Source organism: Pogona vitticeps, chromosome 1, assembly GCF_051106095.1.
Source record: "Pogona vitticeps strain Pit_001003342236 chromosome 1, PviZW2.1, whole genome shotgun sequence".
Lineage (NCBI taxonomy): Eukaryota > Metazoa > Chordata > Lepidosauria > Squamata > Agamidae > Pogona > Pogona vitticeps.
This window is the reverse complement of record NC_135783.1, coordinates 292,183,957-292,204,811: the sequence shown is the minus strand read 5'-3', so window position 1 is coordinate 292,204,811 and position 20,855 is coordinate 292,183,957. Positions and strand designations below refer to the sequence as shown.

At 41.2% G+C, this 20,855-nt stretch overlaps 1 protein-coding gene across 4 annotated transcripts in view; it reads left to right on the top strand.

Moving 5' to 3' along the window:
- LRP4 (LDL receptor related protein 4) overlaps nt 1-20,855 on the top strand; it is a 134,952-nt gene that overhangs the window by 96,273 nt on the left and 17,824 nt on the right. For 3 of the 4 annotated variants that reach the window (XM_020799032.3, XM_020799046.3, XM_072986018.2), the window contains exons 16-30: nt 2,737-2,862; nt 3,825-4,033; nt 4,673-4,754; nt 6,283-6,388; nt 7,037-7,238; nt 9,144-9,333; nt 9,881-10,012; nt 11,005-11,145; nt 12,264-12,350; nt 12,557-12,728; nt 12,841-13,003; nt 13,370-13,595; nt 14,361-14,664; nt 14,823-15,041; nt 15,618-15,752. In XM_020799032.3, the coding sequence (XP_020654691.3) occupies nt 2,737-2,862; nt 3,825-4,033; nt 4,673-4,754; nt 6,283-6,388; nt 7,037-7,238; nt 9,144-9,333; nt 9,881-10,012; nt 11,005-11,145; nt 12,264-12,350; nt 12,557-12,728; nt 12,841-13,003; nt 13,370-13,595; nt 14,361-14,664; nt 14,823-15,041; nt 15,618-15,752 (2,494 nt within the window). The remainder of the gene's footprint in view (nt 1-2,736; nt 2,863-3,824; nt 4,034-4,672; nt 4,755-6,282; nt 6,389-7,036; nt 7,239-9,143; nt 9,334-9,880; nt 10,013-11,004; nt 11,146-12,263; nt 12,351-12,556; nt 12,729-12,840; nt 13,004-13,369; nt 13,596-14,360; nt 14,665-14,822; nt 15,042-15,617; nt 15,753-20,855) is intronic. The other variant, XM_020799040.3, reaches the window with a different exon arrangement.

Sequence of the window (20,855 nt, the reverse complement as noted above, 5' to 3'; positions counted from 1 at the left end):
AGAGCAAGCTCGAGGAGGGTTGTGCATCCATTTGTTAAGACTGTCCTTTTGAGTAAACCATCTACAGTGGTGCCTCGCTTAATGATTGCCTCGTTTAGCGATGAATTCGCATAACGATGTGTTTTTTAAGAAAATAATATGCATCGCATAATGATGTTTCCTATGGGCGATTTTCGCTTAGCGAAGTTTGGGACCATGCTTCGCATAATGAATGCGATTTTAGGTCCCCTGCTTCACTTAACGATGTTTTTATTTCCAATTAAAAAAGTGTCTTAGAAGGGTCAAAAACGGTTCTAAATGCTTGGATTCGTTAGAGGACCCCTTAAGTCATGTGCAAACCTGATTTGGCTTTGATCTGACTTTTCGTTAATTTTTTGTGAATTTTTTTTTGGCCCATAGGAACCAATGGACCTGTCAAAATCTGACAGCTCCATGCTTTCCTATGGGGGAGAAAACAATTTACAAAAAATTAACGAAAGTTCAGATCAAAGCCAAATCAGGTTTGCACACACCTTAGGGGGTCCTCTAACGAACCCAAGAATTTAGAACAGTTGCTGAGTCTTCATTAATTTTTTGTGAATTTTTTCTTCCCCCATAGGAAATAATGGAGCTGTCAGATTTTGACAGCTGTCAAAAGTTGGGGGGGGGAAAATTCACCATAAATTAATGAAAAGTCAGATCAAAGCCAAATTAACTTTTGCCTCCGTTTTAGAGGGTGCAGAAGCTAATCCAAGCATTTAAAACCACTTTTGACCCTTGTATGACACATTTAAAATTGCAAAAATTGACTTCGCAAAGCCATTAAAATGTATTGAGTCAGCTTCAATACATTCCAATGGAGGATACATTGTTTGGCTTAGCGATGTTTCCTATGGGTTTTTTCGCTTAACGACGGCAATCCGTTCCAATTGGAACGGATTAACCGGTTTCCAATGCATTCCTATGGGAAATGGTGTTTCGCATAGCGATGGTTTCACATAGCGATGTTTTTTTGGAACCAATTAACATCGCTATGCGAGGCACCACTGTATAGTGTTCTGCTGAAGAAGTGTATTTGAAAGTGGTCCTAGAAGTAGAGTTATTATTATTAAATATGTATGGGTTGTCGCTTTGTGAGTGGAGAGATTGGGTGTTGCTTTCTCTGTGAGTGGAGAGATGAGATCCAGTGTTAGGACATACCTCCTTCCTCTACCTAATACTACAACAACGCTACTGCATTGTTGGATTTGTAGTCCATTTGGCAAAAAGTGCCAGATTGGAGAAGTCAGTGTTCAAAAGACAGAAAGAGTACTTCTGAAAGAGCCAGTAGCAAATATCAAAAATAAAGGGGAAGAGAGAGGGAGAGAGAAAGAGAGAGAAGGAAGGAACCATGCAGAGGCTGTGTCCCTGTTAGTTCTAAAAATGAATGATTTAACAAATGCGTTAACACTGCTAATTCAGCTACAGTAGTTAAATGCCTTTCATTTTAAAATGGTAATAACAAACAATTAATTTTCCAATCCTTAGCACATAACACTAATTTGCGTAATGTTTAAACCTGCTGTTCTCAGCTCGGCTGAAGAGAACATTTACTTTGCTACCACTTGTCTGGGTTTGATACAGTGGCGTGGTAATTTTCCATGCAAAATGTAAGAATTGCCTTCTTGAATCAAACTGAGTACCCATTTTAAATAAAGTCCTACGCTCTCAGATGTTATGCTCAAGGTAAAAGGGTACAGGATCACAACCATAATCTAGAATTTTGCCATCAGGAGTGGCCTATGAAGCCCTTTAGTAGGGAGTGGTGATGTCATTTGATAATACACATATTAATGTGGCATCCAGATAGATGGCCACTTCAGGGATAATTTCAATTATTAGTTCTACGTCTGCTGACTGTAGAGTAGCAGTGAACTACAACTGCAGTATGATAAATACTCTTGAAATATTATAGCAGGTTTTCTTAATATTTTTTCTTCATGGCAATACTAAAGGGAAAGAATCTCTATATAACAAAAATAAGAACAGAATACAAATTATTCAGTACAGTGGTGCCTCGCATAACGAGCGCACCGTTTAACGACGAATTCGCATAGCGATCCATTTTTTGGGATCGCTAATGTGATCGCATACCGATGCCTAGATAGGCAAAAACTCGCTTTGTGACGATCGGTAAGCGTTTTGCTTACCGATCTTCGCATAGCGTTTTTTTAAAATCAGCTGTTCGGCGGTTCCAAAATGGCCGCCAGAACACCCAAAATGGCCGCGCGCAGCATTTTCGCGCCCTGCCCTCGCTTACCAAGGGTGCGAAAATGCCTGCGCTATGGAGGAACATCACATAGCGGTGAGTTTTGGGCCCATTTGGAGCGCATTAAATGAAGTTTAATGTGTTCCAATGGGCTTTTTTGTCCCGTATAGCGATGTTTCCCCATAGTGATGGTTAATCCGGAACGGATTAACCTCGCTATGCGGGGCACCACTGTATATGAGTAGGAAGCTTTGTTTTTGTTAGTGAACATAAAAATGATTTCAAGCATTATTGAAAAAGCTTACTCCGCTATATCATGTAAAGAATAATACTTTCCCAAAAGAGTCAGTCATAAGAGTTTGCATTATAGGCATCTTTTACACTGCATGCGTATGAGAAGGGGGGCAGTGAAAGATTAAGAGGTCTCTGTAATTCTGGCTTTTTCACATGAATATGTTGCCTGTATTCTACTAGTTTCCTTATAAGTGGTTGTTTTTTGGCTATTTGAGCAGGGAGAAATCGCTGTGGAACTAACAATGGAGGTTGCACTCACCTGTGTCTACCAAATAACAAGACGTACACCTGTGCCTGCCCTACAGGCTTTAAGAAAACCAGCACCCATACCTGTGCCCAAAGTAAGTGCAATAGGGAAGAGTTTGTGCATCTTGATATGGGCAACAGAGGGAGAATGACGGACAAGGCAGACTGGAGACGGGGGAGGGGGGACTTTTTGAAAAACGTTTGGGGAAAATCAGGAAGAGAATTGATGATAAAATGATTGGTACTGTAATTATTTATTTATTTGTTTATTTATTTATTTATTGGATTTTTACCCCGCCCCTCTAGACAATGTCTACTCGGGGCGGCTTACAAATAAAACATGGCAATATATACATATGTAAAAATCATAAAAATTTACAGTTATTTACAATTATAATTACAATTTGAGTAATTGATTACCAACCAACAATGTGTGGCAGAGCTCCAGTTGCAATACTGTGTAAAGGTTTGGCTGAAACCCAGAAAGAAATATAGGCAAGTGGGAAGGAAGTAGAAAAGTACTGGGTAGAAGGATGAATAGACTGGACTACAGGAAAAAGCTAATAAGTTTTTGAGGTTTATAACTTTGAGGGGAAGGACTGCTCTGTGAGTTGTTTGCTTGTCAGAATTATTTGACTGCCCTCTATTGGCAACACCATATTGGACTTGGTGGGTCCCTAGTCTGGCCCAGTAGGCCCAATATGCTTTTATGTTCATATTCTTGATTTATACTGGGGGAGGGGCAGCTAGGCGCTGCTTGTACCTCATCTTTTAGAAAGACAAAACTCACAGTGCAGTTGGCTTCTGCCATGCTTACTCCATTTAGGGGCATGCTTTCTAGTAACATGCTGTCCTTTATCCTCATCCTGGGAGCCGCTCCCACCCATCTCATGTCCCTTCCGCATGCTACTTATATGTGGCCTGGCCAACATTGTGGGTTGGACATGTAAAGTCATGGAAGCAGCAGAGCTTAGCTGTAACAAGATAGTTTTCTGTGTCTGTTACCATGTTGTTGAACTTAGAGAAATTAAAAGAAGACCTTTCGACCTTTGATCAGGTCTTGACAAGTTCCTGCTTTTTGCCCGAAGGATGGACATCCGTCGTATCAGCTTCGACACAGAAGACCTGTCTGATGATGTCATCCCCTTGGCTGATGTACGAAGTGCTGTGGCTCTGGACTGGGATGCAAAGGATGATTATGTCTACTGGACAGATGTTGGCACTGACTCCATTAGTCGGGCAAAATGGGATGGAACGGGCCAAGAGGTAATAAATCTTGCGTTGGAGAGGCAGGGGGCTACATGTTCATTAGCAGGATCAAGTTCCTTACGTCTCCCAGTTTAGGGGCCTCCTTTTGCTTATGTTCACTTAGTCCAACTATAAATATGCCAGACTTAAATTTAATATAATTGCCTCAACTGTTTCTGAAGCTTGCACACTTTTGTATTTGAAGAGTCTTTATTTTTGTGGGTTACTTAATAGCACAGATACTCTCATGTATATATAGTATGATTGTACATATTAGCTACTGTCTCTGTTCGGTGGTATTCAGTGTGGCACACACTTGCCAACATACAAGAAAAGCTAGTAAAATTGTAAAGTTAATCAGCTGAAAGATTGAAAACACAAATTAATCAATAACTTATTTCCACCAACACCCTTTCTCAGACCATTCTTTTTTTGTGTATCATCATAATCAAATCAGCTTTGGTAGACTTTAATATGGTTTCTTTCTTTCCGTTTGATGTAGATATTAAAGTAATTCTGAAAACCCATTCTGAATTTCTCTGTCTCCCCAATAAACAGATTAATCTAGAACAACCTTGTTTGTTGAGAAGAACTAAGGACTGAGTTAGGAGGAAATCCTCTTACCGAAGATTCCTTCTTGTTTTTGTGTTTTGGTAGGTTGTGGCAGACAGCAGTCTGGAAAGCCCAGCTGGTTTGGCTATTGACTGGGTCACCGACAAGTTGTATTGGACAGATGCAGGTAGTAAATTCCATTATCCTGTGTAAGATAACTGCTACATCTAACAGTTCATTACTTCTGAAGGATTGCCTTCTCAGTTCTCACTATTCCTTCTCAAAAATTCATATTGTAAGGTCATAGATATGAAGTGTGAATGAAATCTCCTTACAGACTGCATCATGGTCATGATTTTCATAGAATCTTGTCTTTAGTAGACACAGTAGTGATTTACTAGAAATTCCAAGTCTGTATTTTGAGACTCCTGTTTTATAATGTCCAGGTAGAGCAAGGATAGATGGAGTGCAGCCTTGGGCATCATACACCCCAAGTCATTCTTTATTTTATTTTATTTTATTGCAGATCTTGAAGATACCTCTCCAACCACCACTTTTTTTTAAAGCAACAGAAAATCACTGCTTTGGACAATAGCATCTCTGTTGCTTATGTGGCTTCATGACAGTTTCCCAATCACTTTTTGCAGTTTTGTGTATCTTTGTTTAATATAATATAATTTAATTTATTTAGTTATTGAAGACAGCTTACTGTTTTCCTTTTAGTCTGAATCTGTGTTGTCATAATCTGAGCTGAACAAAGTCTTTGGCTGGTGTATTTACTTTCTGGAAAGTGACTTCCATGTTGATTGGATTCTTTGTGTGCGTTTGTGTGTGCTGCTTCCTTTGACTGTCATGATGGTTAGGGGCTGTTTAGACATCAGAGGATTGCAGCTATATGGTTCTCTGATGCCCAGCCAGTCCCTAAGCATCAAGCTGGTTAAAGGAAATGACAAATGGTCCAGTCCTCCCAGAAGTCAAACTGAAGCTGATTGAAGACTTCTGTGTTCAAGTAAGTTAATTACGGTTCATGACAGCAGTTTTGGACAAAAACAAAAGCATTACAGTTCTTTTAAATAATCAAATAAGTTAAACTAACAAAAAATAAAGCTGCAAAAGTGACTGGGTAACTACTTCCAGTTTCCAAATAACACAAAGGGACTTAGAACCTTAAAAATAGTAAAAATAAATAAATAATAAAACTATGTAAAACCTTATATAAAATATTAGTAATTAAATCAGTTACATTGCATTCAAGCAAAACTTAATAAAATTATAGCTTGTTAGTCTTAATCTTAGTTTATTTTTCTCCTTCACAAGGTATTTTTTGTAGGTACAAAGATTTTTCCCCTCCTCAGGTGGGAGGAGAGTATTCAAACATGCACTTTCACACCAACTTGATTATGATTGTAGCATTAAATTTGCCCTTTTATTTCACTGATTTTGGTAGTATTTGCTTCGAGGTAAAGAAATGCAAGAATGCTGCCTGGTTGATCAACAGTTTGTAGATGTGGAAACTGAGATTCCAAATGGAAGATATTCAAGGAGGGCTGCAGTGTAAATCAGCTTATCTGTAGTTCCTCCTGGCATTCCTGTTAAGATTGATGGATTAGGATTAATTAAAGACTGAAGTTGACATTTCTATGTTTACAGCTCACTCTGTGGTCTTCTTTTGGTGGCTTATGATCTCTCTGTCCTTCCTTCTCTCGTTTATATAGGAACAGACCGGATAGAGGTGTCCAACACTGATGGAACTATGCGGACTGTGCTGATATGGGAGAATCTAGACAGACCCAGAGATATTGTGGTGGATCCTGTTGGAGGGTGAGGAGTTCTCTGTAGATGGCAGAACAATTAATTCCTGTGTCTTATTGCACTGAGGGTACACAACGGAGCCACTTTGCTAAAGCAGAGCATTGTCTAGATCTGGTCAATGCCTGGATGGGAGTCCCATGTGGGAGCTTCCACGTAATAGCCCATTCAGTTCTGTCATAGAAGAAGGACAAAGATATAAATATTCTAAATAAATTAATGAGCTGAAGAGTCAAGTAGCGTGTACTCTTAAGATTTGTTAATCGTGTAGACAAAACATACCTCAGTACCATGCTTTACAGTCTTTAGCTAAGTAGATGGAGGCAAAATAGTGCATTCTTTTTTCTTGAGACTAAAGCTGGAAACGATCTGATCTGCTGATTCTTGCATAAATATTCGGATGCTGGGGCGAGATTCTGTTACTTTATATTTGTGAGAAAGGCAAGAACTTGTACATTGAGATTGTTGATGATAGGATTGCTTCACTCTTTCTTTTTCTGGGGTCTTTGATACAAGTGAACAGATTCTTGTGCTGTGCAGCAACTAGAAAAGTTGAAAGCACCTGGCCAGTTTGCTGATAGAACTTGTTAGCAAAAACATCAATAAAGAGACTAATCAGGGACAGGAGACATTCATACTCTTTTCTGGGGTTGGTTGCAGATTCATGTACTGGACTGATTGGGGGGCTAACCCAAAGATTGAGCGTGCAGGCATGGATGCCTCTAATCGCATGGTGATCATTTCTTCCAACTTAACCTGGCCCAATGGACTAGCCATTGACTATGAGTCTCAACGCTTCTACTGGGCAGATGCTGGTATGAAGACAATTGAATATGCTGGCTTGGATGGCAGTGATAGGAAGGTAAGAATGCCATGCTGAAATGAAGCCTTTTGGAAGTTCATTGATAAATAAGAGAAACAAAAAGCTATTTGGGGAATGAAAATATTTGGTCCTGTGAAAATTAGTTCCACAGATGGACTAAGCTGTTATGTCTTAAGGGACAAGTGAACCTCACTTCTGTGTAAACAGAACATACAGTGAAAAGTATGAATGGAAGTAGGCTGAATTCTTGGGGCTACTTGAAGCTTCTACACCAGGGATGGGCAACCTCTTGGGATTATGTATGCCATACATTAGCAAACCCAGAGAACACAACATGCTGACAGTTTTGCTGTCATGGCAATGGCATGTGCCATACAAGTAGAATTGTACTTCCAAGTACCTTATGCTCCTATAATTTATCTCTTTAAAACATGTTTTTGCCCACTTTTAAAGAGAAAGCTGTTATCTCCTCCTCCTCCTCCTTGCTACTGCCATAGTATGTGTAATTGTGAGTCCTCTCTAAAACATAGCTCAGGATTTTTAATTTATTTTTTACTGTGTTAAAAACATAGAAAAGAACAGAAGAACCAGTAAAAAGTCACTCAGTAGGAATAGAAATGCAATAGTAATGATGTATTTTAAAAATTCTATGAAAAGGTTCCAAAGGCCTAAAACAGTATCCATACAGAGTTTTCTGGGGACCTTAAAACTCAATCATTGCTTCATTGCATGCCACACAATGTGTTGAATCTCAAGATGATCATTTCTTTTTCCAGTGTGGTATTAGAAGTCTATTTAATGGCTTAGAAAATCAGTTTTCTCTGCCTCATGGTTAACCACCACAAAATGGGCAGATCATTTGAAAGCATGTAGACATCAACAGTAATATTAACAAAGTAATGTTATGACTCAGCACAAAATTAGTATGAATAATAACTGTGTTTTGGTATTGTATTCATGCATCAATTTAGTATTGTAAACTCATTGTTACTAACTTAAATACTGTCTTTTAATTGTTGTAAGCCACCTTGGCCCCCTTTTAAGGAGAAAATCAGATTAAAAATACTTTACATAAATAAACTGACACCCCCACCCCCTCAGAACCTGTGACTGGATGTGATCCAGGCATATATCTGTGGCATTCAGCTCTGCTCTCACCTATCCGTCACAGCTGGGCAGGGGAACCTCAGCCAATGAGAGGACGGAGGGTGGTGCAGAGGTGGGAGGAGCTGGGTTATATAAGGTGTGTGTGATAGCAGATCAGTTTGAGAGATGAGAGAGTTTGATAGAGAGTGAGAAAGAGCCTGTCAGTGAGGGAAAAAGTCTGTGTGAGCTAATATCTTATAAACAGTGATTGACAACTTGATTTTATACGTGTGATTTACTCCTTTTATTTTTGTGTAATCAATAAACATTTTTATTTGTTTGAAAGAAACACTTGTCCATTTGATTTTAAGGATAGGTTGGTGGCAGCAGTTTTGGTGAGAGGTAGTGAGCACTCTTAGAGGCCTGGATTGGTAGAGGCTTGAGAGTGGCCCGCTACAATATCTGACACATCATCTAATTTGCCACATCAGCAATTAGATGCATTACCTGAGATCTTTACTTAAAAGGTGCTGCAGTGTCCGATATATCTAAACTTTTTCCCCTTGAATGTTTGGTAGCTGGAGATACCTGGAGACAGCCAGTTTGGAAATTAAGATTTTGTTCAATCGGTTAGGCAAAACTGTGCATCCAGTTCCTTGCCCCAGTTGGAGTCAGAGGGTTCTATGGACTGTGTATTGCCCACCTCTGTGGTACAGTTTGAGTCATCTCTTTGGTCATATCTCCTAGGCCAGTTCTGTTGCCACTTCTTCGAATTCGTTCATTTCTTGCAGTGGGTTGTTGACATGCGTAGTCAAAAGCTTCATAATGTTGTGTAAATTTTGCTTTTGGACCTGACAGGTACTCATTGGAAGCAATCTGCCTCACCCTTTTGGGCTTACTCTGTATGGAGCTCGGATCTACTGGACTGATTGGCAAGCAAAGAGCATCCAGAGTGCTGACAAAAGGACAGGGCAGGATCGTGAAACTCTGCAGGACAACCTAGAGAATCTTATGGACATCCACGTCTTCCATCGAAATAGGCCCTCAGGTATCAAGGAGTACCACATCAAGATTGGAAGGCATTCAGTCTCTTGCCTGTGAGCAGCTAGAGTAGGAGTAGGCAAATTAATGCCCTCCAGATGTTTTGGACTACAGGTCCCATGGTATCTGATCATTGGGTATGCTGCTAGGAGTCTCTTAAGAACTGTCGTCTGAAGGGAAGCAGAGTATCTGCCTACGAGCCAGAGCAGTGATTCCCAACCTTGAGTAACCCAGGTGTTCTTGGACTGCAACTCCCAGAAGCCTTCACTACTAGTTGTGCTGGCTGGGATTTCTGGGAAGTGCAGTCTAAGAACACCTGGATTTCCCAAGGTTGGGAACCAACTGACTGGCTAACTAGAGTAATTGTCTAGATTTCGTCCTCATGCCATAATCTCCCTGAAGATCTAGACCAGAGTGTATGTGAATGAATTTCCTGTGACTCTTCCATGGAAAGTGTTTCGGAGCTCATTTTAGGTCCATACAGCTGCAGAATTTTGAATGCTGTTGCTTTGTCCTTTTTGTTGTGATATATTGCTTTATTCTTTCTCTTTCAGTGCACACACCGTGCAATGTTAATAATGGTGGATGTAGTCATCTGTGCCTTCTGGCCCCTCTTCCTAAGAGTTATAGCTGTACTTGTCCTACTGGCATCAACTTGCAACCAGATGGCAAAACATGCTTGCCAGGTGGGTTTCTTTATGTTTCTTCCTTCACTTTGGTTCATAGACTATTTGGGTCTTCCTAAGTCCCACATTCTGCTTCTGGTAGGCTTCCAGATACAAAGAATGATAAGGAGTTATTTTTTTCAGTTCTAGACACAGAAAATGGAAGAGGTACATTTTAGTTACCTGAGTGAATTTGCCCTCCATTTCAGGTAGACCTCTGTGACTTTTACACCATAATAATTGAAACCATGTGACTGCAATGAAGATTATTAAATGCTTTTAAAAAAACCCTTAATGCTGTACAATTAATAGAAATGCAGTGGCAAAATGCATTAAAATCTGTCCCTAGGAAACCTAAATTCTGTGATCAGAGTACCTTCTTTCTGTATATTTAGTATAACTGCATATGTTTGTGTACAATAATTTTGTTTCAACTTAGGAGGAGGAAGAAAATGATAGAAGGAAGTGAATCAAATATCAGTATATTAAGGTAGCTAACAGGGCAAAAGAGAGCAAGGAATGGTGAACATGGAGAGAGATCTGAGTGTAATAAATCACGGTACACTGAAACCTTTGCCCATTCAAAATAGCTGTCTAGTTCTTTGCATTGGTCATATGCTGTTCCATGTGTTTCCTAATTATTTCTCTGCTGTCTTGAGAAGTAGAAATAATATGTGCTTTATTGAGAAATTTGTGATTCTTCTTGCTTATCATCTTTGTTTTCACCATACAGAAAAATTCATATCCTGGGTTTTAAAGCCATAAAGTTCCAGCTGCTGTGTTTTTTCATCCATACCCCACACGGACCTAAAGTTATAGGTCATTTGGTGAAATCTTTAATTAAAACGATTTCCTGGAGATATATCATTTTACAGTGTTTGTAATTACCATCTTTGTCGCTGTGTTGTTGTACAGTTCTTGCTGCCTTCCAGATATCTCAGAGATCTATGAAACATTTTTGACAAGGCTCTGGGTTGCCAGTCCCTAATACTACTGTGTCTTTACCTCTGCAGGTATGAACAGCTTCCTGATCTTTGCTAGAAGGACAGACATTCGCATGGTTTCACTTGACATTCCATATTTTGCTGATGTTGTCGTCTCTGTCAACGTTACCATGAAAAATACCATTGCCATTGGAGTCGATCCTCAGGAAGGTCAGACGTTTTGTGCAGCTTCACCATTTTAAGTATTGTTTCATTCAAAGTTACTGCTGACTCATTAGGGAAGGAATTAACACTATTGGTTGATTGCTACTATTTTTTTAACGGAGTATGCTTGCAGTTTTCACCTTTTTCTTAATACTTTTTTCAACAACAGTACCTGAACTTCAGTTAGCTTCATTGACCTTCTCCTATGATTGTACTATATATTTTGGTTCAGTCCAGTGAGAAATGAAAAGCAACTATTGATTTTGGGTTTTGGAAAATTCTGTTAAGAGTTGTTAGACTTTGTCCAATAATTGAACATTAGCTAAATACAAACAAACAAATCCCAAACAAGAAACCCTTATATACCTATGCATGTATGTGCCAGTGAGTAATTTTCCAAGTAGGGTCAAGACAGTGATGAATTCTACCATGATGAAAAAGAGGACATAATGAACAAGAAACACATTGGTGCAACTTGAGTATTCAGTTGTGGACAACGTTTTGTATTGCTTGTGGAAGGTGCACTTCTTCACTAAATCACACATTTTGCAGCACTAACATTTTTAAAAGCTAGAGGATGGTGCCCAGAAATAAAGCTCTTCTTGCCATCTAATTCTTTGTGTGTGTGTGTGTGTGTGTGTGTGTGTGTGTGTGTGTGTGTGTGTGTGTGTGTGTGTGTGTGTGTGTGTGTGTGTGTGTGTGTGTGTGTGTGTGTGTGTGTGTGTGTGTGTGTGTGTGTGTGTGTGTGTGTACACACACAAGTGCAAGTGATGGTCCCTTCATCTCCCATAGAGCTTCAGCAGACATTAAATGCACATTTTAAAGGGTTTTTTTCCATTCACAAGGCCATCCAAATTGGAGGCTGAGAATTCCCCTGCTGGATGAAAGAAGCATAGGTTCAAAAAGTTGTTTCCAACCCCTGGACAAAATTCAGTATCTTTCATGTTACCCTGTTACATTTACTATCTTTGCTGCCTGCCAAAAATAGGGAGAACATAGAAAATGCCAATATGATGGTAGATTACACTAGATCCTGAGGATGCCTTTGTGTTGTTTACCATTAAGTAATGCTAAGGGTTCGTCGTCTACTAACGGTCCCCCAATGTTTCATATTTTATCATCAGGAAAGGTTTATTGGTCAGAGAGCACACTGAGGAAGATTAGCAGGGCTTCCCTGGATGGCTCACAGTATGAAGATATTATTACTACAGGTAATAGTTAATTTGTTAAAGTACTCACAGACCCTTCTGGCTGTTTCCAAAGAGAGATCCTTATGGATGATTACAGTTTTACTAATGTAGTCTTCTCTATCGAGACTATTTGTGGAATATCCCCCAAGTCTTTTTAAAGAAGGACAATTCTAATGTGAGGGGATCACAAGTATAATGCCATTGTCTTAACTGTGCTTTCTTACTAGGGTTACAGACAACGGATGGATTAGCAGTGGATGCTATTGGTCGAAAAGTATATTGGACTGACACAGGAACTAATAGGATTGAAGTGGGTAATCTGGATGGATCAATGAGAAAAGTTTTGGTATGGGAGAAACTGGACAGTCCAAGAGCGATTGCGTTATACCATGAGATGGGGTGAGTTCTGGCAGTGCATGTCTTGTTGGTTAAGGGAAGAGCAAAAGGTTGGGAAGACTTGGGGACAATGTCTCAGCTTTTCAGTGAGTTGCTAAATTCTTCTTTTCTTCAGGTTTATGTATTGGACAGACTGGGGAGAGAATGCCAAACTGGAACGAGCAGGAATGGATGGCTCCAACCGCGTGGTCCTTATCAACAACAACCTGGGGTGGCCGAATGGACTTGCTGTAGATCGGGCTGGATCACAACTGCTGTGGGCTGATGCACATACTGAGGTAGAAATTGGCGCAAGAAATGTGCAGTGGAATTTGGAACATGGGTAAAGGGAAGGACGATGTGGGAGCGACTCAAGAGTCTTTGGGGGATAAGAATGAATTTGTACCAGCATGTTCATCCCTTGACAACTTTAATATAAGAAGGAACATTTCCAACTTATGGCAACCCTTTCTGGGTTTTGCTACATATAGTCCCTTCTTCTGGGGATGGTGCCATAAGACTATGCAGCTTGCTCAACATGACACAGTGTGGCTCTTCTCTCAAAAGACACAGTGAGGAATCAAACTCCCAATCTTTGCAGTCAGATACCCAACTCACTGAGCAATCCAGCCAGGAAAAATTAATAATACATCTCTTCATTTCAGCGGATTGAGTCTGCAGACCTGAATGGTGCAAACCGCCGCACTCTACTCTCTCCAGTGCAGCACCCTTATGGCCTCACTCTGCTGGATTCCTACATCTACTGGACTGATTGGCAGACTCGAAGCATTCACAGAGCTGACAAGGATACTGGTGCTAATGTCATCCTAGTCAGGGCAAATCTGCCTGGCCTAATGGATATCCAAGCTATTGACAGGGGAAAGCCTCTTGGTAAAATTCCAGATTTTCACAACCATGTTTCGCAACCATGCTTCAGAATCTTCAGCAAATTTTTTTTTTGTATAAGCTGGCTTTCAGCAGGGACTCTTAAGAAGGGAGTCATTGTATGCAGAGAAAAAATAACTGCTCTTTTCACCCCTTCGGCTCCATCCCTTCTGTTGCTTAGAAGCAGTATTCTCCACTCCAGTGCTTTAATTCTTGCAATTCACTCCCAACATTGTTAATTTTTAAGTCAGAATGCTTACTTGGCCTGCATGCCTTTTCTGCAGGTCTTACTCCATTGCCTAATCTGTTCTACTCAATACGTTTTTTTAAGAGGCCTTGCTTTACACAAAGTGCTTCAACACCTGAAGGCTTTTAATCTGAACCTGTTTTTGCACACACACTGTTATTGTGGTTATGCTTTGTTTCTTTGATTTTAATTTGCAGAAGCCTGGCTTCTCTGTCCTGTAGGACTAGGATTTTCACTACCTTGTTGGTGACATGGAGTTGACAAATAATGCAATATTAAGGCTCTTAGCCAGTTATTTGTTGTTCACCTTGGATGAAGACAACAACATTCACATATTCAGTGATAGATTTTGGCAGACTTCCTTTGCTGAAGTTTGATATTCCACTAGTTTCTCCACCTTCTCCAGTAGTTGAAGCATCATGAGCTAGGTAGACTTCATACTTAAAGTAGACTGGGTGCTTGGGAATTAAGTTTTCATTACAGTTTAAGAAAGTAGTGAATTAATAATTTTCATTTCTCCTAAGGTGCTAACAAGTGTGGCCTGAGGAATGGTGGTTGCTCCCATCTCTGCCTTCCAAACCCTGAAGGCTTCTCATGTGCTTGCCCTACTGGCATCCAACTGAAGAGTGACAAGAAGACCTGCGATCCTTCTCCTGAAACTTACCTGCTCTTCTCTAGTCGGGGTTCCATCCGGCGAATCTCATTGGATACTAATGATCACACTGATGTTCACGTCCCTGTCCCAGAGCTGAACAATGTAATCTCTCTGGACTATGACAGTGTAGATGGCAAGATTTACTACACAGATGTCTTCCTAGATGTTATTAGGTAAAAAATCTATGAGATTCCCATGTGTGTGTGTTCCATGAAATTTGTGAAACCTGATTCCTTGTGTTAGTTCATCTTTGTGTACTGAAATGTGTTCAGCAACCAGAGATTTCAGTGAGTATCGTCTTTCCCTCCTTCTCTGTGGTTTCCTCACTCAGGCGAGCAGACCTGAATGGCAGCAATATGGAAACAGTTATTGGCCAAGGATTGAAGACTACAGATGGTCTAGCTGTGGATTGGGTGGCTAGGAACCTCTACTGGACGGACACAGGCCGCAATACAATTGAAGTTGCAAGATTAGATGGCAGCTGCCGGAAAGTACTAATTAATAACAGTCTGGATGAGCCTCGAGCAATAGCTGTCTTTCCCAGAAAGGGGTAAGCCTGGGGCCAGTTAGAGGCGGATGCTTACAAAGTGTGTTCAAAGAGCAAGTGCAGAAGTTAGAATGAGATGGAAGGAAGAGTATGGAGGTCTGCCTTAAGCCTGCAGGTGTTGGCTGGACTGCTCCTTCTTACAAACAATAGCTCTAGCTAGCCACCTGCTGTTCATCAGGCATAGCAGATCATCCAGCTAAAGCCTCTCTTGCTAGACCAAGGACAGGGAGGGCCACAGTCTGGTACATGTACAGAGCCATTTAAAGACAGATTAGTTGACATGATGAAGGACTGTAAGAAATCAGTTGTCTGAAAAAGAGTGTTTTCACAGAGGCAGACAGGACCTGATTCTGTTGTTGTAAGACTCCTCAAAGTCAGCAGTTCTACTGAACTGGAAGAACCTCTGAGCCCCTGGTACTAAGCAGACTTAGCAGACTTTGCTCATTTGCTCTGTAAAGAAGAATGGCAGAAAGTTTCAGAAGGGTCTGCTTGAGCCTCCACCTTCAGAAAAGAATCACCTGGTGTAAAAACATCTAGCATATATATACTGGATTTTGAATTCACTTTCTTCTTCTTCAGATACCTCTTCTGGACAGACTGGGGGCACGTTGCTAAAATTGAGCGTGCAAACCTGGATGGCTCTGAGCGCAAGATACTGATTAACATCGATTTAGGCTGGCCTAACGGCCTGACCTTGGATTATGACACCAGAAGGTCAGTATAACATTGTAGCTGAAAATTGCTGGCTGTTTAGTTGGCATTCTCAGTTTTTAAAACCTTTTATCCTGGTTTATCTTGTTGTATTTATTTAGTTATTTTATATTACAAATTCTTATAGAAGGGAATCAAGGTGGCATATACCACCTTAAAAGTACTTATATTTATAATTGCAATGAATTTAAATATTGATATTAAAATATGATTAAACTTAAATATTAAAAATATTACTAATTTAAAAGAACTTAAAGCCAATTTAAAAATATGATAAAAATAGAATATGATGTGTTCACACGCACAGAGAGAGAAAGAGACACACAGAAGTTTCAATCCTGCCACAGGATTCACTTTACGAAAAGTTTTAACAAGAATGCTTTCACCTGTTAGCAGAAGAAAAATACCAGTCTAGCTTCCCATGGGAGGGAATGCCATAGACTGGGAGCAACCACTGATAATGCCCTCTTTTGAATCCTCACCCACATAAGTTATGTTACAGTAAACCAGATAGGAACAGAAGCAACTGGCACACCAGATTTAACTATACAAATGCACTCCTAGCCGCTGCTGAAATCTGGGCATCAGGCTGAGGGATGAATCTAGGATATGCCCAAGCTGTGAATCTGAGTTCTCAGGGAGTGAAATCTCATGTAACATGAGTGGAATCCTTATTCCCTAATTTGCTTTGTGACTAACCAGGAGCATCTCTGTCCTGCCAGAATTAATATTCAGTCTATTCTGTCTCCTGCAGTCCATGATGGCTATCAAACATTGGTTAAACACCAACACACCTTCCTTGGAATTAGGTGGAAAGAAGAGATAGAGCTGAGAGTCATCAGCACACTGAATCCCAAACCTCTGGACAACTGGTTTCATGCACATGCTAAATAGCATATGGGGAAAAACAGAACCCTGAGGGACCCCACAGGCCAAAGCTCAGACTGTCAAACAGGAGTCCTCCAGCACCATCTTCTGAGTTTGCCCTTCCAGGAAGGACTAGAACCAACATTCCCTCTAAGCTGCGCAGCAGTGCTTTGAGTGCACACAGCTGAGCATGTTTTGCTGCCCATTTGCTTCTGATTGTGGCCAAAGCCCCCTTCACATGTGGCAGAGACCCCATCCAGAGCTCTGGAAAATTAGAGGGAATGTTTACTATAACTACAGTAAAACAGTGCCTACAAGTTCCATCCCAGTGAGGCAGCTCAGAAGGCTATCTGGGTTTATGTTATTGAAAGCTGCCAAGAGTTCCAGTAGAACCAATAGGGACAGGCTCCTCCCTTCCAGTTTCTAGTGTAGGTCATCTACTAAGGTGACCAACTCTATCTGAGTCCCATAAACCGTTCTGAAGCCAGACTGATATGGTCTAGATAGTCTGTTACGTCTAGAAAGCCCTAGAGCTGAGAGGCCACCACATTCTTTAGCACCTTGTCTCAAAATGGAACATTGGAAATTGGCTGGTAATTGTCCAATAGAGGGAGGTTGAGAGAGGGGTTTTTTTCTGAAAGAAGCCTCATTATTGTCTCTTCTAGGCGGGATGGGATTGCACTTTTACTTTTCTTTACTTTTGTTAGATTTTTTACCCTGCCCCCCTAGACAAAGTCTACTCCGGGCGGCTTACATACATAATAAAAACGTCACAATATAACAAATATCAGAGAGGCACTCACTATTTCCCTTACCCACTCAGTCAGTCCTCCCTTGGCTGCTTTTGTGTGTGTTTAGTCGTTTAGTCGTGTCCGACTCTTCGTGACCCCATGGACCAGAGCACGCCAGGCCCTCCTGTCTTCTACTGCCTCCCGGAGTTGTGTCAGGTTCATGTTGGTTGCTTCGCAGACACTGTCCAGCCATCTCATCCTCGGTCGTCCCCTTCTCCTCTTGCCATCACACTTTCCCAACATCAGGGTCTTTTCCAGGGAGTCTTTTCTTCTCATTAGATGGCCAAAGTACTGGAGCCTCAGCTTCAGGATCTGTCCTTCCAGTGAGCACTCAGGCTTGATTTCCTTTAGAACTGATAGGTTTGTTCTCCTTGCAGTCCAGGGGATTCTCAAGAGCCTCCTCCAGCACCACAATTCAAAGGCATCAATTCTTCGGCGGTCTGCTTTCTTTATGGTCCAGCTCTCACTTCCATACATCACGACAGGAAAAACCATAGCTTTGACTATTCGGACTTTTGTTGGCAAGGTGATGTCTCTGCTTTTCAAGATGCTGTCCAGATTTGTCATCGCTTTCCTCCCAAGAAGAAGGCGCCTTTTAATTTCAGGGCTGCTGTCTCCATCTGCAGTGATCATGGAGCCCAGGAAGATAAAATTTGACACTGCCTCCATATCTTCCCCTTCTATTTCCCAGGAGGTGATGGGACCAGTGGCCATGATCTTAGTTTTTTTGATGTTGAGTTTCAGACCGTTTTTTGCACTCTCCTCTTTCACTCTCATTACAAGGTTCTTTAATTCCTCCTCACTTTCTGCCATCAGAGTGGTATCATCTGCATATCGGAGGTTGTTGATATTTCTTCCGGCAATCTTAATTCCGGCTTGGGTTTCTTCCAGTCCAGCCTTCCGCATGATGTATTCTGCATATAAGTTAAATAAGCTGGGGGACAATATACAGCCTTGCCGTACTCCTTTCCCAATTTTGAACCACTCAGTTGTTCCATGACCAGTTCTAACTGTTGCTTCCTGTCCCACATATAGGTTTCTCAGGAGACAGATAAAGTGGTCAGGCACTCCCATTTCTTTAAGAACTTGCCATAGTTTGCTGTGGTCCACACAGTCAAAGGCTTTCGCATAGTCAATGAAGCAGAAGTAGATATTTTTCTGGAACTCTCTGGCTTTCTCCATAATCCAGCGCAAGTTAGCAATTTGGTCTCGAGTTCCTCTGCCTCTTCGGAATCCAGCTTGTACTTCTGGGAGTTCTCGGTCCACATACTGCTGAAGCCTACCTTGTAGGATTTTGAGCATAACCTTGCTAGCGTGCGAAATGAGTGCAATTGTACGGTAGTTGGAGCATTCTTTGGCACTGCCTTTCTTTGGGATTGGGATGTAGACTGATCTTTTCCAGTCCTCTGGCCACTGTTGAGTTTTCCAAACTTGCTGGCATATTGAATGTAGCACCTTAACAGCATCATCTTTCAAGCTTTTAAATAGTTCAACTGGAATGCCATCACCTCCACTGGCCTTGTTGTTAGCCAGGCTTTCTAAGGCCCACTTGACTTCGCTCTCCAGGATGTCTGGCTCAAGGTCAGCAACTACATTGTCTGGGTTGTCCGGGATATCCACATCTTTCTGATATAATTCCTCTGTGTATTCTTGCCACCTCTTCTTGACGTCTTCTGCTTCTGTTAGGTCCCTCCCATTTTTGTCTTTTATCATGTTCATCTTTGCGCAAAATGTTCCTCTAATATCTCCAATTTTCCTGAACAGATCTCTGGTCTTTCCTTTTCTGTTATCTTCCTCTATTTCTTTGCATTGTTCATTTAAGAAGGCCCTCTTGTCTCTCCTTGCTATTCTTTGGAAGTCTGAATTCAAGTTTCTGTAACTTTCCCTATCTCCCTTGCATTTTGCTTCCCTTCTCCTCTCTGCTATTTCTAAGGCCTCGTTGGACAGCCACTTTGCTTTCTTGCATTTCCTTTTCTTTGGGATGGTTTTCGTTGCTGCCTCCTGGACAATGTTACGAGCCTCTATCCAAAGTTCTTCAGGCACTCTGTCCACCAAATCTAGTTCCTTAAATCTGTTCTTTACTTCCACTGTGTATTCATAAGGGATTTGGTTTAGATTATACCTGAGTGGCCCAGTGGTTTTTCCTAATCTCTTCAGTCTAAGCTTGAATTTTGCTATGAGAAGCTGATGATCAGAACCGCAGTCAGCTCCAGGTCTTGTTTTTGCTGACTGTATAGAGCTTCTCCATCTTTGGCTGCAGAGAATATAATCAATCTGATTTCGATATTGCCCATCTGGTGATTTCCATGTATAGAGTCGCCTCTTGTGTTGTTGGAAAAGAGTGTTTGTGATGACCAGCTTATTCTCTTGACAAAACTCTATTAGCCTTTGTCCTGCTTCGTTCTGAACTCCAAGGCCAAACTTCCCTGTTGTTCCTTTTATCTCTTGGCTCCCTACTTTAGCATTCCAGTCCCCTAGAATGAGAAGAACATCTTTCTTTGGTGTCAGTTCTAGAAGGTGTTGTAAATCTTCATAGAATTGTTCAATTTCAGTCTCCTCAGCAATGCTGGTTGGTGCATAAACTTGGATTATTGTGATGTTGAATGGTCTGCCTTGGATTCGTATTGACATCATTCTATCATTTTTGAGATTGTATCCCATTACAGCTCTTCCCACTCTTTTGTTGACTATGAGGGCTACTCCATTCCTTCTACGGGATTCTTGTCCACAATAGTAGATATGATAATCATCTGAGCTGAATTCGCCCATTCCTGTCCATTTTAGTTCACTGATGCCCAGGATGTCGATGTTTATTCTTGCCCTCTCCTGTTTGACCACCTCCAGCTTCCCAGTGTTCATAGATCTTACATTCCAGGTTCCTATGCAGTATTTTTCTTTGCAGCATTGGATTTTCCTTTCACTTCCAGGCACGTCCACAGCTGAGCGTCCTTTCGGCTTTGGCCCAACCACTTCATTAGCTCTGGAGCTACTTGTACTTGTCCTCCGCTCTTCCTCAGTAGCATGTTGGACGCCTTCCGACCTGAGGGGCCCATCTTCCAGCGTCATATCTTTTAGCCTTTTGTTTCTGATCATGGGGCGTTCTTGGCAAAGATACTGGAGTGGCTTGCCATTTCCTACTCCAGGTGGATTGCGTTTAGTCGGAACTCTCCACTATGTCCTGTCCGTCTTGGGTGTCCCTGCACGGCATAGCCCATAGTTTCTCTGAGTTACTCAAGCCCCTTCGCCACGACAAGGCAGCAATCCATGAAGAAGTGGCTGCTTTTATACACCAGGAAAGATAAGGACCTGGTGCACATGTAGTGGGTCTCACTTCTTCCAATATCCTGTCCATATCCTTAAGCTGCACAACTTGGAATGACTCAATTAACAGAGGACCAACAGGTGCCAAAGTTGCATCCATAGGATCTGTATCAGCTACAGTATATAA